Source organism: Phragmites australis, chromosome 12 (assembly GCF_958298935.1).
Source record: "Phragmites australis chromosome 12, lpPhrAust1.1, whole genome shotgun sequence".
In the NCBI taxonomy this organism is placed as follows: domain Eukaryota; kingdom Viridiplantae; phylum Streptophyta; class Magnoliopsida; order Poales; family Poaceae; genus Phragmites; species Phragmites australis.
Window position 1 is genome coordinate 7,549,597 of NC_084932.1, and position 15,906 is coordinate 7,565,502.

The following is a 15,906-nucleotide window of genomic DNA, read 5'->3' on the forward strand; positions in this document are numbered from 1 at the left end:
AGCAACATCATCATGTGCTATTCTAGTTTATTGTTCACCTTTGCTTGCAGTTTGCATCTGTAAGGCTATAACAGAAGGAAATTAACTGAAGTCTAGATATCAACATACTATACAGAATGGAAACATAGAATTCCTGCAATTAATATTGTTGCAGATTAGAATGACTTCATTCAGACACAAAATGAAGAATACCTAATGCTAAAAGTTTAGCATGCAAACAAAATTTACTTTAATATTTTGACAGCAAAACCACGCTGCCACCATTGAACACATGGCAAATTAAGGAACTGATGTTCTTGAATCTAAATCATTATCCAAAGAAATAAAATGAAAACCTAAAATTATACGTACAATGACGCGCAATGTTCCTACGTGTTCAAGAAAACCTAAAATTATAAGCACATGCTACAGAAAAGAAAAGCCAATATCCATGACTGAACATTGCACTAATATGTATTGCCCATGTATTTTTCTTTTTCTGGGGGGTCTTATCAGTTATCACCCATGCTTAGTTACATAGAAAACTCAACAGAAAGTATGTCTACAGGAGTTAAAGAAAATGGAGTTCCAATAGAAAATTCCTCTCTTAGGCTTTAGATCAGCCGCTCATCAGATTAATTTTGGGTCATCTGCTGGCATCTGCCTCCTCTGGTATCACAGTTAAGGTCACTGTCACATTGTTTGCCCTTTTAGCAAGAACTTTAAATGGCACTCCGACCTTGTCCCCCATGATATCAATGATCTACAAAAAAACACTTTATTAACATATTTGTACAAATAAAGAAAAAGAATATAATCTTCCTCCTGAATTGAGGATTTGAAAGAGAAAGAATATTGAGAAAAAAAAACTAAGTGTAGGTAAAACATATGTTAGAAGGCACCAGAGTCCACTGTACTAGCAATCAACTTAACCAGATGTCTTTTTAATTAAAATTCAAATCAGATGTTACAATCCAATTATATGATTACTATTTTTGGGGGGGGGGGGGGGCATGCTGCAAGTATAGAAAATCTTATAGCACACATCACCAGTAGTTATCTTTGTTACCTCTTTGATGCTTTCAACTGGTTTACCATTGAACTCAAAGACTACATCCCCAGGACGAAATCCTGCATGTTCAGCTGGAGATCCTGGTGTAACCTGATTGACAATCCATATAGTGTCAGTAGAGTCAGCACTGTTCAGGTCTTATCAGAATCATTTTAATTCTTAGCAAAGAGAAGCATGCCAAAACATATATTCATGATTCACTCAGAGAGCACAATAGGTTACAATACATCAACAGCCTCTTCCTTAATACCAAATGTCTCATTAATTCATGAGATGATTCAAGAGTAGCTTACCATAGGAACAAGCACCCCTTTTCTTACATCTGGAAAAGAACTTGATTTTTCTTTCAGTTGTGCAATGATCATGGGATTAAGGTCAAGCATCTTTAAACCAAGCCATGGCCTTACGACTCTCCTGCATTGCATATTGGACAAACATTAGTAGCTGCCAGACATGCTGGTAAGTGAACATGTTTGGTAACTTTAAATCATAAAAAATAAATCTATTTGAAAAGGGTCGGCAGTCAGCACACACAGGCTTACTCCCAACAGTTAACATACTAATTATACTTTTTATCCGATAAAACACATTTTGGAATCACTAACAATATTGCTTTTTGATTGCCTCATTCACATCAGTACCTTATCTAATGAATTACATGTTTTGAACTTCAGATCAGTCAGAGTACACATCATGGCTCAAACTATACAAATAAATTTCAAAGAGAAGAAAAAAAACAAAGCAATCATCTGACCATGACAATAATAAACTGTAACCAGCATTATGCTATGAAAAGTAAGGCTAAGGCATACCCATTTTTCTTGAAGTTTTCCACTATTTTCACAACAGAGTCAATTGGTACGGCAAAGCTCAAACCATCAGCATCGGCAACTTTCATCACATTAACTCCAACAATCTCGCCATCAAGGTTCACAAGAGGGCCTCCCGAATTACCCTGCGGCATACAAATGTGTCAACTGTTTGTTCTGCGGAAACTGGGAAACCAAACAGAAGAGGTGACAACATTGAGAAATAAAAAACAAAGCATATATGCCTGTAAAATGGAAGCCTACCAAGATAAAAATATTATTTATTTGGATTCAAATCTATATAATCTTTTCCACTTTCTCGGAACATGATGAGGTGATAACTGACGAGGCATAGTAAAATAACTAAGTTCATGTCTTAGGAACATAAAGAAATGGTCTTACCTGATTAATAGCGCAATCTGTTTGCAGATACTCTCTTCTTACTCCTCCAAGACCCAGATCACTGCTTTTCCGGTCCACACAACTACAGAAAAGAAACCAAAGTGGAAGTAGAAGATTGAAGTTAATAAAAATAAATAGTATGCTTGTAAATTACAAGACAACTGGTAGTCTTAATGATAACTGAGTAGAGTAAATAAAAATAATAATTTAGGTCTGCATTTAGGGATCTTAACCTTACAATACCAGCTGTAACTGTGTTTTGAAGAGAAAGTGGACAGCCCAAAGCGATAATCCAATCGCCTGGTCTAAGTCTAGACGACGATCCAAGTCTTGCAGCTGGTAAAGGGGTCTTAGATTTAATCTTCACAACAGCGATGTCAGAGTGGCGGTCAGCATTCAGAACAACACCTTCAAATTCACGACCATCTTGTAAAGTCACACTAACCTGTTACGATATTCAACCTTTTGAGAGAAAAATAAGGAAACAAACGCATGTCGAAAACAAAAACCTGGATCAAATCACCCAAAATGCTGGTTGAACATTTTAAAAAAGAACTATCCCAAATGAAAATTGATTAAAAAGCCTGAAAATATATGAAAGTAATAAATGATATCAAGCACAGCTAAATATCATAATCTGTAAGAATAGCAAGTACTGTAATTATCCATTCTGCTGTAGGTTGGGGACTTTGGGTCATATTTGGTCCTACACTAAAGTTTAGAACTTTAACCCAAGTATTTAGTAGATGGGAAAACTGCAACCCCCCCCCCCCCCCCACCCAAAAGTCACTTGGATTTTGACTTCCCCCCCAAAAGTTGTTTTGTTGCAAAAAACCCCCTAAAAATTCAAAAAAATAAAAAAAATCATTAAAAAAAATTCTAAAAAAAACTAGAGACAATTCTAAGACCTTCTGTGAAATTTGTTTTCAAAAATAATATCCTTTGCATCATATTTCATGGAGAGGAAGTTTGGAAAAAAAAGAAAAATGTGCAGCTCATTTATTAACTCATGTTATTTTAACTTTGTCATGTCTACCATTATTTGTTGTTATGATCGGCACTACATATAGAAGGAGGAAGGCAACCAAGGAAGGCAATCAAGTTGGCAGCTGAGTTTCCATTAGAAGAGTTATATAAATTAGGTAATTTAAAGTAGGCTTGCTCGGTTAACAATAAAGGATAGAGTCCAATTCGGTTTAGATATTGAGTTGTATTCGGTTGAGGAGAGTTTTGGCTGCAGCTCTATAAATAAAGAGCAGCACGCATGTATCCAAAGGCAAGCAATAAACAGTTCTATTATCTCATCTCCAATTCTCTGTACTCTCATCTCCATTGCTGTTATCATCTCCATCCAGTTGACGCCCTAGGCGTTTCCTCCATCAACATCACGGGTAGAAAACCGGCCAAAGACAGGCCGGCTACCTCCCACTCCTATCCGATCAGATCGCTGCCGCAAGGCCGTGACAACTTGGTATCAGAGACCATGTCTTCCGGATCGGAGAACGACAATGTTCAAGCTCTGATCGCGGCGCAGGAAGAACGCTTTCAAGCGCGTTTCATGGACATCAACAACTCTTTCGGTGAAATCAAAACCCTCTTGTCCAGTCTTATGGATCGGATGACGGTATTGGAGAAAGGCAAGAATCTGGAAGATGCTCCGATCACAGGGGATTTCGCGTTGTCGGCTGCAAATCGGACGCCACCACCAGCTTCTTTTCCGGTGTTGGGCGGCGCTGAAATTCTGCAACCGGACGGCAACATGCGTCCGCCGCAGAGCTTCATGACAGGACCGTCGCTCGGCGGTAACCAGCAAGTCCATGACACCAGCGTAAAGGACTTCAAGGCTGATGCAAGCAGCATCGGTACTGGTGCAGTGCCTCGCTTCTTCAAGCTCGAGTTTCCACGGTACGATGGCAAAACCGACCCTCTTCCCTGGCTTACTCGATGTGAGCAGTTTTTCCGCGGACAAAAGACTGAAGAACAACACAAGGTATGGCTTGCGTCATATCACATGGACGACAATGCACACCATTGGTACTTCCACCTAGAACGCAGCCATGGCGAGCCGCCCTGGCACGAGTTCAAGACCTTATGCAACACACGCTTCGGGCCTCCAATCCGTAGCAACCCCTTGGGTGAACTTCGTCATCTTCGCCAGAATGGAACAGTGGAAGATTACCAGAGCCGATTTTTGGCGCTCCTTAGCCGTGCAGATCCTTTGACGGGAACACAAGAGCGTCAGCTATTCACTTCGGGCCTCGCGGATGAGCTGCAGATTGATGTCGAATTGCAAGATCCGAGTGACCTCGAGAAGGCCATGAGCTTGGCCCGTGCTTATGAGAAGAAGGCCGCTCGTTTACCGCGTTATGGCGGCTTGCGGTCACTGTCAGGGCAGCGCCCAGCGTCCATGCACGCCGCCTCTTCCGGCACGGCTGCTCCAACACATGCTACAACTGCTGGTGCCTCTGCTGCTGCGTCAACCGACACCACGGGACCGCGCCAAATTCGGCGCCTCACTCCATCTGAGATGGCGGAGCGTCGCCGGCAGGGTCTTTGCTTCAATTGTGACGAAAGATTTGTCCGCGGCCATAGGTGTGCTCATCTTTTCTTCATCGAGTATGACGATTCGGCGCCGGACACGGATGACTGGTGTGCGCGTGACGAAGATCAGACTGCGCCGCATATCTCTTTATACGCAGTTGCCGGCGTGCACCAGGTCAACACCGTGCGACTGAAGATCCAAATTAGTGGCACAACTGTGCTCGCTTTGGTTGATTCTGGCTCATCGCACAATTTTATCAGGGAAGACCTCACACACCACCTAGGCATTTGTTGTCAGCCTGGTCAGATCAGCCTGCGAGTTATGGTGGCCAATGGTGATCACTTGACTGCACTAGGCCTCTGCAAGGACCTGTGCATCCTTGTTGATCGTGAGGAATTCGCGGTTGATTGCTACGCCGTTCCACTGTGTGGCTATGATGTGATTCTGGGTACCCAATGGCTCCGAACGTTGGGACCAATTCTGTGGGACTTTGATCGCTTGACGATGACCTGCCATCGCAATGGACGGAAGGTTACCTGGCACGGAGTGCCGGGCTTGAGCACCAATCAGCTTAACTCACTGGATGAACAAGATGATCTGATGCAACGTTTGCTGCACGAATTCAAGGATGTATTTGCTGATCCGCGAGGTCTTCCTCCATCCCGAGCTCAAGACCATCGTATTCACTTGCTGCAGGACGCTCAGCCAGTAGCAGTGCGACCATATCGATACCCCCAATTGCAGAAAGATGAATTGGAAAAGCAATGTGCAGATATGTTAGCGCAAGGCATCATCCGACTAAGTACATCGGCATTCTCTTCGCCGGTATTGTTGGTCAAAAAGCGAGATGGCTCCTGGAGATTTTGCGTTGATTACCGGGCTCTCAACGCTCAAACTATCAAAGATAAATTTCCAATTCCCGTGGTCGAGGAGTTGCTTGATGAGCTGTATGGTGCACGATATTTTACAAAACTTGATCTTCGATCGGGCTATCATTAGGTTCGCATGAATATGGCCGACATTGAGAAGACGGCGTTCCGAACTCATCACGGCCACTATGAATTTTTGGTCATGCCGTTTGGCTTGACAAACGCCCCGGCCACTTTTCAAGCACTCATGAACGATGTACTCCACAGGTATCTACGCCGCTTTGTGCTCGTTTTTTTTTTGATGATATCTTAATCTACAGTGCGTCATGGGCCGATCACTTGCGACATGTACGTATGGTGTTCGAGCTGCTTCGTCAACATAAGCTTTTCGTCAAACGCTCAAAATGCACATTCGGCACATCATCAGTGTCCTATCTCGGCCATGTTGTGTCAGCCATGGGCGTCGCAATGGACCAACAGAAAGTGCAAGCTGTTTCCGATTGGCCCGAGCCCCGTTCAGTTCGTGCAGTACGTGGTTTCCTCGGCCTCGCAGGGTATTATCGCAGATTTATTGCCGGATATGGCGCTCTTGCAGCTCCTTTAACTCGCCTCCTCAAGAAAGAGGCGTTTTCCTGGACTACAGAGGCGACTCAAGCATTCCACGCCCTCAAACAAGCATTATCTTCAGCCCCGGTTCTACAACTACCAGATTTCAGGCAAATGTTTATCGTGGAGTGTGATGCTTCGGGCTCTGGCATGGGCGCCGTGCTGCACCAGGGCCACGGCCCTTTGGCATTTTTCAGTCGTACCATGGCACCTCGTCACGCGGGTTTGGCAACCTATGAACGAGAGCTTATTGGGTTAGCTCAGGCCATCAAGCACTGGCGTCCATATCTATGGGGACGACATTTTATCGTCAGGACCGATCACTTTAGTCTCAAATTTCTTCTGGATCAACGGCTTTCTACCATCCCTCAGCATCGCTGGATTAGCAAACTTATGGGATTTGATTTCGAGGTCCAGTACAAGCCCGGTCATACGAATGTGGTGGCCGATGCCCTTTCTAGACGCAATGCTGAGGAGGCCACAGCCTGTGCTTTGTCTTCTCCGGTGTTTGATGTGTTCAACAACTTGCGCAAAGAGATAGCTTCAGATCCTAAACTCCAACAATTGATCAAGGAAATTTCTGACGGCCGAAAGGGACCGGCTTGGACAGTTCTGGATGGCTTAATTATGAGGGATCGCCGAGTCTATGTGCCATCTTCATCCCCATCAGTACCACGGCTCCTTGCGCAAGCACATGATATGGGTCACGAAGGTGTTCAACGTACACTGCAGCGATTGCGAGCGGATTTTCGAATCCCTGGTGACAAATCTTTAGTACAAACTTATGTGCGGGAGTGTTCAGTATGTCAACAAAATAAGGTTACTCATTTGCAGCCGGCTGGACTGCTACAGTCTTTGCCAATTCCGACCCAAATTTGGAGTGATATATCAATGGATTTTATTGAAGGCCTTCCTCGAGTACACAACAAGTCAGTAATTCTTACCGTGGTCGATCGTCTCTCCAAATTTGCTCATTTTATTCCCTTGGGACATCCTTACACAGCAACCTCCGTGGCACAAGCATTCTTTGATGAAATAGTTCGGCTTCATGGCTTACCAGCTTCTATTGTCAGTGATCGTGATGTCGTTTTTACTAGCAATTTGTGGAAAGACTTGTTTCGATTGTCAGGAACAAGACTACACATGAGCTCTGCTTTTCATCCACAAAGTGATGGCCAATCCGAAGCTGCTAATAAGGTAATCATTATGTACCTTCGTTGCCTAACTGGTGATCGGCCTAAGCAATGGTTGCGTTGGCTTCCATGGGCTGAATATTGTTACAATACGGCATCACTCTGCCTTAAAAGATACACCTTTCAAGGTAGTTTATGGTCGGGAACCTCCGTCATTGCGGACATATGAACCAGGTGAAGCTAAAGTGGCGGCAGTAGATCAGTCTTTATCTGACAGGGATGAATTTATTCAAGACATGCGTGAACGATTGCTTCAAGCTCAGGAGTATGCTAAGCTTTATTATGATGCTAAGCACACAGATGTAGCATTTGGCGTCGGAGATTGGGTTTGGCTTAAATTGCTTAATAGGCCAGCAGCTTCCTTGCCTTCGCATACCAAAGGGAAGTTGTCCCCAAAATTTTATGGTCCTTTTCAGGTGTTGGAAAGAATTGGAGATGTTGCGTACCGTTTGCGCCTTCCAGCCGGAACAAAGATACATGATGTATTCCATGTCGGTGTTCTGAAGAAATTTTATGGGCAACCACCTACAGAGCAACCTCGCTTGCCTCCAGTATTTAATGGCCGTGCCATACCGAAGCCATCTGAAGTGATTCGCAGCAGAATTGCTAGAGGTGTTTGGCAGATTTTAGTTCGGTGGGAAGGATTGCCTGCAGAAGATGCAACTTGGGAGGATGTGCCAACATTCAAACAGCAATATCCTGATTTTCAGCTCGAGGACGAGCTGTTTCCGGAGGAGGGGAGAGATGTTATGATCGGCACTACATATAGAAGGAGGAAGGCAACCAAGGAAGGCAATCAAGTTGGCAGCTGAGTTTCCATTAGAAGAGTTATATAAATTAGGTAATTTAAAGTAGGCTTGCTCGGTTAACAATAAAGGATAGAGTCCAATTCGGTTTAGATATTGAGTTGTATTCGGTTGAGGAGAGTTTTGGCTGCAGCTCTATAAATAAAGAGCAGCACGCATGTATCCAAAGGCAAGCAATAAACAGTTCTATTATCTCATCTCCAATTCTCTGTACTCTCATCTCCATTGCTGTTATCATCTCCATCCAGTTGACGCCCTAGGCGTTTCCTCCATCAACATCACGGGTAGAAAACCGGCCAAAGACAGGCCGGCTACCTCCCACTCCTATCCGATCAGATCGCTGCCGCAAGGCCGTGACATTTGTCCTACACAAATAATTGTTTAAGTAAACTAATAAAAGTGGTTTCACTAATTTTGGGGGTGTTATGGATTAGTTATGAATTAATCTATCTGCAACACATTTACTCAATCCTGCACGTTACAATAACTATTTCAAGATTTCATGTATTTTTACAAGATAGAGGATCATGTAATAAGACTAAAAAATTTTGTTTCGTGATTTTTGGATTAGTAAATAATTAACTATGCATTTAACTCGAATTAATAAATGAGTTGCATGTTTTTCTTTTTTTTCAAACTTACTCTCCATGAAATATGATGCAAAGGATATTATTTTTGAAAACAATTTTCACAAAAGGTCTTATAGTTGTTTTTAGAATTTTTTGTGATTTTTTTAAATTTTTTTTGAATTGTTGGGGATGTTTTTGCAACAAAATCAAACCTTTGGGGGGTTTTTTTGCAACAAAACAACTTTTGGGGGGGAAAGTCAAAATCCAAGTGACTTTTGGGGGGGGGGTTTTGCATTTATCCCTTAGTAGATAGACTACTGTAGTCCATTCTCTGCTTAAATGAAAGGTAAAAGACTAAGGACACCAAGTTAGTGCAAGTATAAAGTCAAGATGCAATTTTATAATCCTGACCACAACTGTCCTAATTAGGTAATAAACGAAATAGTAAAAGTGAGGCCTAAAAGAACTCACTATTGCCAAAGTTTTCTCCCCAAGGATAAATTAAAAATACTATAATTTATCTATTAACTTTCGCCTCTGCGAGATTAAGGAACCCTTCAGTACTAGCATTCGAACTTTAGCAAGCACCATTGAAGTGTACGAGCTACAAAAATTTAGAGAAATGGCTGTTCAAGATATTCAGCAATCCAAATTCATGCTTCATATTGTCCCCATGTGTCAATGATAAGTTTTTGACAGTATTTACACAGTCAGCCTGTTAATGGATAACTCAAAATGAACAGATAAGATAGTGCCAAGTTGATAACCTTTCTTCTCACAACCGCTTTTGTGCTTTGAAAATCTGCAACAACATGCGCACATGTCAATATTGTCCCATCTGGATCTATTATAGTTCCTGATCCAATGCTCTTCGCTAGCACCCATCCATGAGTACCTACAAAAGTAACCCCAAAAGTTCAGTACTCATAGCTAGTAAATTGGTGACAGGTTTGGCAATTTTATTAGATAATTATGTTGTCACCTTGCATAGAAGAAATGTTTACAACAGCAGGACCGACTGCAGATGCCGCATTGGCAATAGAATTCCTGCCTAGACACCCTGGGCAATATCTTGAATCATCTGGGCTTCCACCAGAACCTTGGTCACTCAAGTTAGCAGGTGAAACCGATGCAGAAGCAAATGAATTCGGTATTGGGAACCCTACAAAGTACAAACACATTTGACAAAGCTCATCAGCACAGAGAGCTCCATATCAGTAAAGAGAAGTTAAGGTGGCAATTTCTGGTTCAAGTAAAAAAAAAAAAATCCACTTCACTTCTCATAGGTACTTAGGACATCTTCAAGATATTAACTGTAAACATTCCCCAGCATCTTCTTAACCATCACTTAAGTTTCAACAGCAATGATCACAAGGCTTTCGTGAATGAAGAGGTCATCAGATTTTCAAAATAGCTTTGAGGCCCTGACTCAGATTAAGGCTGCTGCAAGCAGAAGGTAGATGATAATGGAAATATGCCACCTATCTTCATTATCCAACACATGCAAGTTTTTGTGATGTATGGATTTCTGCATTTTGTGTTTTTTCTTAGCATACATTGGTATATCAGTATAGCACAGAAGAATTCAGAGACCAGGCACATGTTTCAATTGAATTGAATTAAAAGTTTAGGAAAAATGCCGTTCATTCGCATAGTGTACTGCAATCCGGTAACTCTATACGACAATGCAACTAAGATCATCATATCATGCAGTCCTACAATACCCTGGACACCGGATGCACATGACTATAAGAAAATTGTAACTCAGCATCATCATGTCTCTACGCATCTGGCAACAGTTGCAAATCCAAACTATTCCAGGCAATTAGATCGAGCACCGATACACAACCGCAGTCCAAATCGTGCTCCATTCCAAGAACCCTGAACCCTTTCCCTGAGCAATGACGAGCAATGGGTACGCAGCAAGAGGGGGGGGGGGGGTTCTCTCGCACACCAGGCTAGAGAAGAAGAAAAAAACGGGACCTTGATAGGCAGGAAGCTGCCACGGCGAGAAGAGGCGTGCGCTGGAGCGGAGCCCCTCGGCGGCGGCGGCGGAGAGGACCTGGCGGAGCGGCGGGGAGGCCGAGGCGTAGACGGCCGTGGCGGAGCCGCTGCCGCGATCGGCGAGGACTCCGGATCCTGTGGCGACGGCGGCGGCGAGGAGGAGCGCCGCCCGGCGGCCGCCGCGGAGCATTCTGGAGAGCGCGGCGTGCGGGATGTGTCGCTTCGCTGGCTGGTGGCCCACGAGGAAAGAAGCAAAGCGGCCGTCGCGAGCCGCCTCCGCCTTGCGCCGCGAAGGGCCTCTCGTCTCGGTGTCCATTTGACAGCGGCCCGGAACTTGGCACGGTCCAGAAACAACAATCCGATTCAGAAGAAACCGAAGGAACGGCCTGTGTAAATTGGAAACGAAAACTTCGGATTCCCGTCGGACCGTCGGAGAATTGGAAGCTTCATTTCCTACGAGATTCCTTCACAGAGGGCCAGCGGTTTCAGACTTCCCCCAAAAGAAAAAAAAAACTGTGGTCAACCTCACACACAGAGGTAAAGTAACAGCACACAAAAGACATAAGATGTCATTTGGCATCGCTCCATTTTATTGATAATTATATATACAATATGGAAGCCTCTCATCTCCTTATATGAAGGAGCCATGTATATCTATAGTCGATCAGCTCTTCGCTGGCCAATCGACTGGTTTTTGGGCTCAAGGTGCGTCAAATTGGACGTGCCTTTGATTTGTTTTTGAATTAAAATGAACTGAACTTGTTGAAGCAACTGTTAACCAGATAAAGGGGTTCATGCTAAGACAGTTCAATACTTCCCCACAAATTTGTTGTGCTCAATTTTGTTACATGTAATGGCACGCAAGCACAGTTAGAAATTAGCATGAAACTGACAATAATCATATTAGTTAGTTTGTGAGGCTGTCGCCTAATACCTTTCTTTTTTTGTCTCTTTTGGTTCTACAATAGAATTTCGAATGGTTACCAGGGAACTCTGCAAACTACTGACATTCTTTACCACTGTTATGTTTGAAAAGATTGATAAGGAGAGCATGGGATTCATCACAAGGTAGTTGGGAAAATTTAGTGTCCTCAGAGTGCCAAATTATTGTATGATAGACTTTGCATTATGTTAACTATTTTAGGAGAGCCTTCATTGATTTCTAGGTGAATAGCAATTTGATGAGCATGGATAGTGCAACCCAAGTATTCACAATTCTGAAGCAACAGAATCGGAATTACCTCACAAAGGTATCTCTTGTTTACCAGAAAATTATACAGTGAAAGACTTCAGAAATGGATTATTGCAGCCAAGCATTTTGTTGTCCTTTTCTAATCAATGTTTCATAATTATTCATGGATTTAGGAGGATTTTAAACCGGTTCTTAGAGACCTTTTGGAAAACACCATGATGCCTCCCCTTGATCATTGTTGGTAGCACGGTATAGCACATAGGGATTCCAGCAGCTGAAAAATTCTTGACTTGGTTGGCCTGTTTGGGTTATCCACTCATCTTTGTCGTTCCTCCCTAGCTTGAGGTTCTTCTTCTCCTTCAGTATCATCCAAACGTCATCAGCGGATAACAGATGATTGCTAAATAGGATCAAACTACACTGACATAATGCTTTTTTGAGTTATAAGGAAATGTTTCTATTTAGCACTTGGTCACAATATGCATATATTAATCATTCCGTTTTGTGTACTCAAAAACAAGGAAGTTATAATTTTCATTGACCTTTTATAGTCTTTAGAAACCCTTTCAATCTATCTTCTATGAAAAATACAAATATGCACCGTCAATTAATCCTCTTCATTTATTTTTATTTAAGGTTGATTCATAATTGTTTATGAATATTCTACATCTAAATTTCTAATCGTTGTTGTCCTAATTAAGCTGATGGCAACACATGTTGCAGTGTTAAAATATTGAACCCCGCTGCAACGTACGGGCACGACACTATTTCCTAATACTAATGGAATTGAAAGCCCATGCCACTATGGGCCTAGTTTAGTTAATTATCCATACATGTAGCTCATTAGATGGGTCTATATTATAACATTTTCCTTAGACACTTTACCAACATTACACTCATGCTTCGTCAAAAACTTCTTCCGAAAATCTAGTGGAAAAGAACAATAAGGAGAAAAGAGTGTATAGCTTGTGTATCTTGTCATTACACATGTTGGCTCATTAAAAATCTCACGTTGAAAAAACCAAGCAGAACAAAACTCAACCAAGGGGGAAAAGAGTATAACATTTAACCCTTTTAGATTTTATTGTGACTCTCACAATCTTTCAACCTTGAGCTTGTGGATCATGACGATCATGTAGCCTACTACAAGTGATATTCTGCTTTCACAACTCACTTTCTTTATAGGATATGTGAGATTGCAGAATCCATGAGAGATATCATTTCTTATTTTTACCCTATTCTTTTACCACTTATTGATTTTGTGCAATACAAGCTCATATAATCCTCCACAACGGTTATAGGAGATATTGGTTGTAATACACAATATTACTAGATGGTAGGTATAGTCTTTGTAATATATCTATAGATGGTTCTTCCATGGACTCATCTATATAACGGATGTACAATCGTAGAGCATAACCAGTCTAAGATTTTGAATAGTGGAGATTATACTATTTTACTAAATTCCTGTATGACCACCAATGTCCAATTCCTTCAAAGAATTTTGTAGGATACAATGACCATCATACTTATAGATATGTTGGTATAATATATGTCACCGGATTTCACAAACATAAGAATGCATCTTAAATCAAGTCATGAGACATACTAGTTCTCTTTATGCCGCAATGCACATACGATCTTTATCCCTTCTTTGGGGACATGCTAAAAACCATACTATGGTTTGCATCATATCTTACATTTTCTTATGCCAGCTTGCAAGATATAAGTATAGGACTTTAGTCCAATACTTTTTGGGTTTGGATGGATCATAATCCACTTAAGGATTATCGGGCCATCGGTGTATCAAGCACATAAGCTTAATTTCATTAAGCCCCTTTCGCAATCTCTTTCAGATGTAATGACTAGATGTAGAGTGATTCCCTAGTACCCACTCAATATGGTATTATATTATGTAGGTAATCATATACCTTTGCATTATCCATGGGTCTAACTTACATAAGTGTCAGGTTCATGTGGATATCAATCAATGATTCCACAAACTGACCCACAAGAAACAACTTTACACATATCTTTCAAGGACATCTACATGTTGATTTTTTAATATCCTTATCTCAACAAGGATTTAGAGCTCTGTCAATGCTCCATTCATGACATTCAATATTTTGTTCCATTTGCCAGAGATATAGTGTAGCAAAATTTCATCTCATCTTATTTGAGAGAATCATTTAGTCTTTGTAAGACCTATAAACCATCGCATTTTATTTTCGAATAAGCGATATTGGTTTATCATCTATTGCTTTTATTCAGTTGACCTTTTGCTATTGAGTACTCGTACTATATAGACGTCACTACAATCATAAGCAATTATAAAGGTTGATTGTTGACATAATCTTCCACATCCATATATATGTTTGGTTGTTAACCTGATCTTTCATCATTTCCCAAGATAAGAGATACTTAGTTATTCTACAATCCAAGTCTTATATAGTGTGTGTGCTTTTGAGCTTAGATATTCATCCATAGGATGAATTGATGGATTCTTTCACCTGGTAGGTCAATCCTATCATTCGAAGTTTTGTCTAGTGATCTCTTAATCACATGATTTTGTCTTAGTAGATCATAGTTCCACATGCGTCCCCATATATCATAGATCTCAAATCTGCAGGTGTCCCCAAAGATTCTTCAAACATTATAAGTCCCTTTGCATCAGTGGGTGTGCATGTACCCTACGATATCCACTTTATGCACAATAACTCATTTGATATCCGATGAACTCCCAACACACTACGTGTGTGAGTATTAGTTGAAATGGGTTCAACTTATCTATTGCGTTAGTATCTTCTCATAGCCTTTGCTCATGATAGTTAAGTGATTGAAGAAACTTTCATTTTTGAAGTATCACGACATTCCAATTACGGGCCAATCGTCCCCCTAATGCTGAGATTAGATCTTCAATCATACAATGTATCAAAATCCCCATCATGTTACACTGTGGTGGTAGTTTTAGTGAGAAATATACCACACACTACACGTAGGGTATACCAATGCAGTGTACTGGACTTTTTATGCAATGCCATGCATAATCATTCTAACTAGAAGTTGGCTATCCCCTAATCAACATTGGTAATAAATTTATCCTAATTTTAAGACCAATTATTAGAACTACATATTTTGAGCTCGTGGGTTTGGGTACCCACATGTTTTGCTCCCGACGGGCGTGGGTTCAGGTATGAAATCATGCCCACGAGTCTGCCGGGTTGGGTACATAAAAAGGGTGTGGGTTTTTGAATTCACTCGCGGGTCGGGTTGGGTGCCCGAGAAGCCTTTGATCAATCTCCAATGCGCTTAGCCCATTTGGCCATCTCATTGGCCAATCCGTCTAGCTCAACTTCCAATCCCAATTCCCCAATCTCCATCTATGTTCTAAACTTCCAATCCCTAATCTGAGTAATCTCCTTCACCCTTCAGTCCTTCCATTTGCCTCCGTTGCCTTCACGCAGGCATGCAGTGCAACAATCTCCAATCGACCATTCCCTAATCTGAGATCACTGTAGGTGACTTTGGTCCTTCCATTCACAGTCGTCGCCATGCATGACTCCATCTAGGCATCCACGGACAACTCCATGTCTTCGGCTATCCGGCACCCTGATGCATGAATCCATCTAGGCATCGATGCATAACTCCACGTCTCCGGCCATCAGGCACCCTGACACTTTGTAGCCGCTGTGAACCCGCTTGGCTCAGCTCATTGTCATTGGTAAGGAACCCTCTAGACTAATCTTGTGGAGGCCTTAGAGCCTAGACACCACTTTCTTAGTACGATGTTTAATGTTTGTTTGCTCTAATAACTCTACCAAGGAAAGAACATGTCGGTGACACTAGTGAACTAGGCACTCACA

At 41.9% G+C, this 15,906-nt stretch overlaps 2 protein-coding genes across 2 annotated transcripts; one reads left to right on the forward strand and one right to left on the reverse strand.

Moving 5' to 3' along the window:
• Window positions 1-199: 199 nt before the first annotated feature.
• Window positions 200-11,282, reverse strand: LOC133887418 (putative protease Do-like 14). The gene is made up of 9 exons (XM_062327365.1): window positions 10,831-11,282; window positions 9,830-10,009; window positions 9,615-9,742; window positions 2,496-2,707; window positions 2,263-2,344; window positions 1,864-2,006; window positions 1,345-1,465; window positions 1,049-1,141; window positions 200-742 (listed from the first exon to the last, which is right to left on the reverse strand). The coding sequence occupies exons 1-9, from the start codon at window positions 11,165-11,167 to the stop codon at window positions 626-628; spliced, it is 1,413 nt and encodes a 470-aa protein (XP_062183349.1). The 5' UTR covers window positions 11,168-11,282; the 3' UTR covers window positions 200-625.
• LOC133887211 (uncharacterized) lies at window positions 3,308-4,542 on the forward strand. Its single transcript, XM_062327161.1, has 2 exons — window positions 3,308-4,469; window positions 4,538-4,542. Exons 1-2 carry the CDS (start codon window positions 3,527-3,529, stop codon window positions 4,540-4,542), a joined length of 948 nt encoding a protein of 315 aa, XP_062183145.1. The 5' UTR covers window positions 3,308-3,526.
• Window positions 11,283-15,906: the final 4,624 nt, after the last annotated feature.

Bases quoted from the DNA above. Each gene is read 5' to 3' on its own strand.
- LOC133887211 (XM_062327161.1), top strand. From the start codon at position 3,527: ATGTATCCAAAGGCAAGCAATAAACAGTTCTATTATCTCATCTCCAAT.
- LOC133887418 (XM_062327365.1), bottom strand. From the start codon at position 11,167: ATGGACACCGAGACGAGAGGCCCTTCGCGGCGCAAGGCGGAGGCGGCT. The intron at 10,010-10,830 runs GTCCCGTTTTTT...TGTACTTTGTAG, and splicing joins GCAGCTTCCTGCCTATCAAG to GGTTCCCAATACCGAATTCA. The intron at 2,708-9,614 runs GTTATCAACTTG...ATATCGTAACAG, and splicing joins AAGCGGTTGTGAGAAGAAAG to GTTAGTGTGACTTTACAAGA.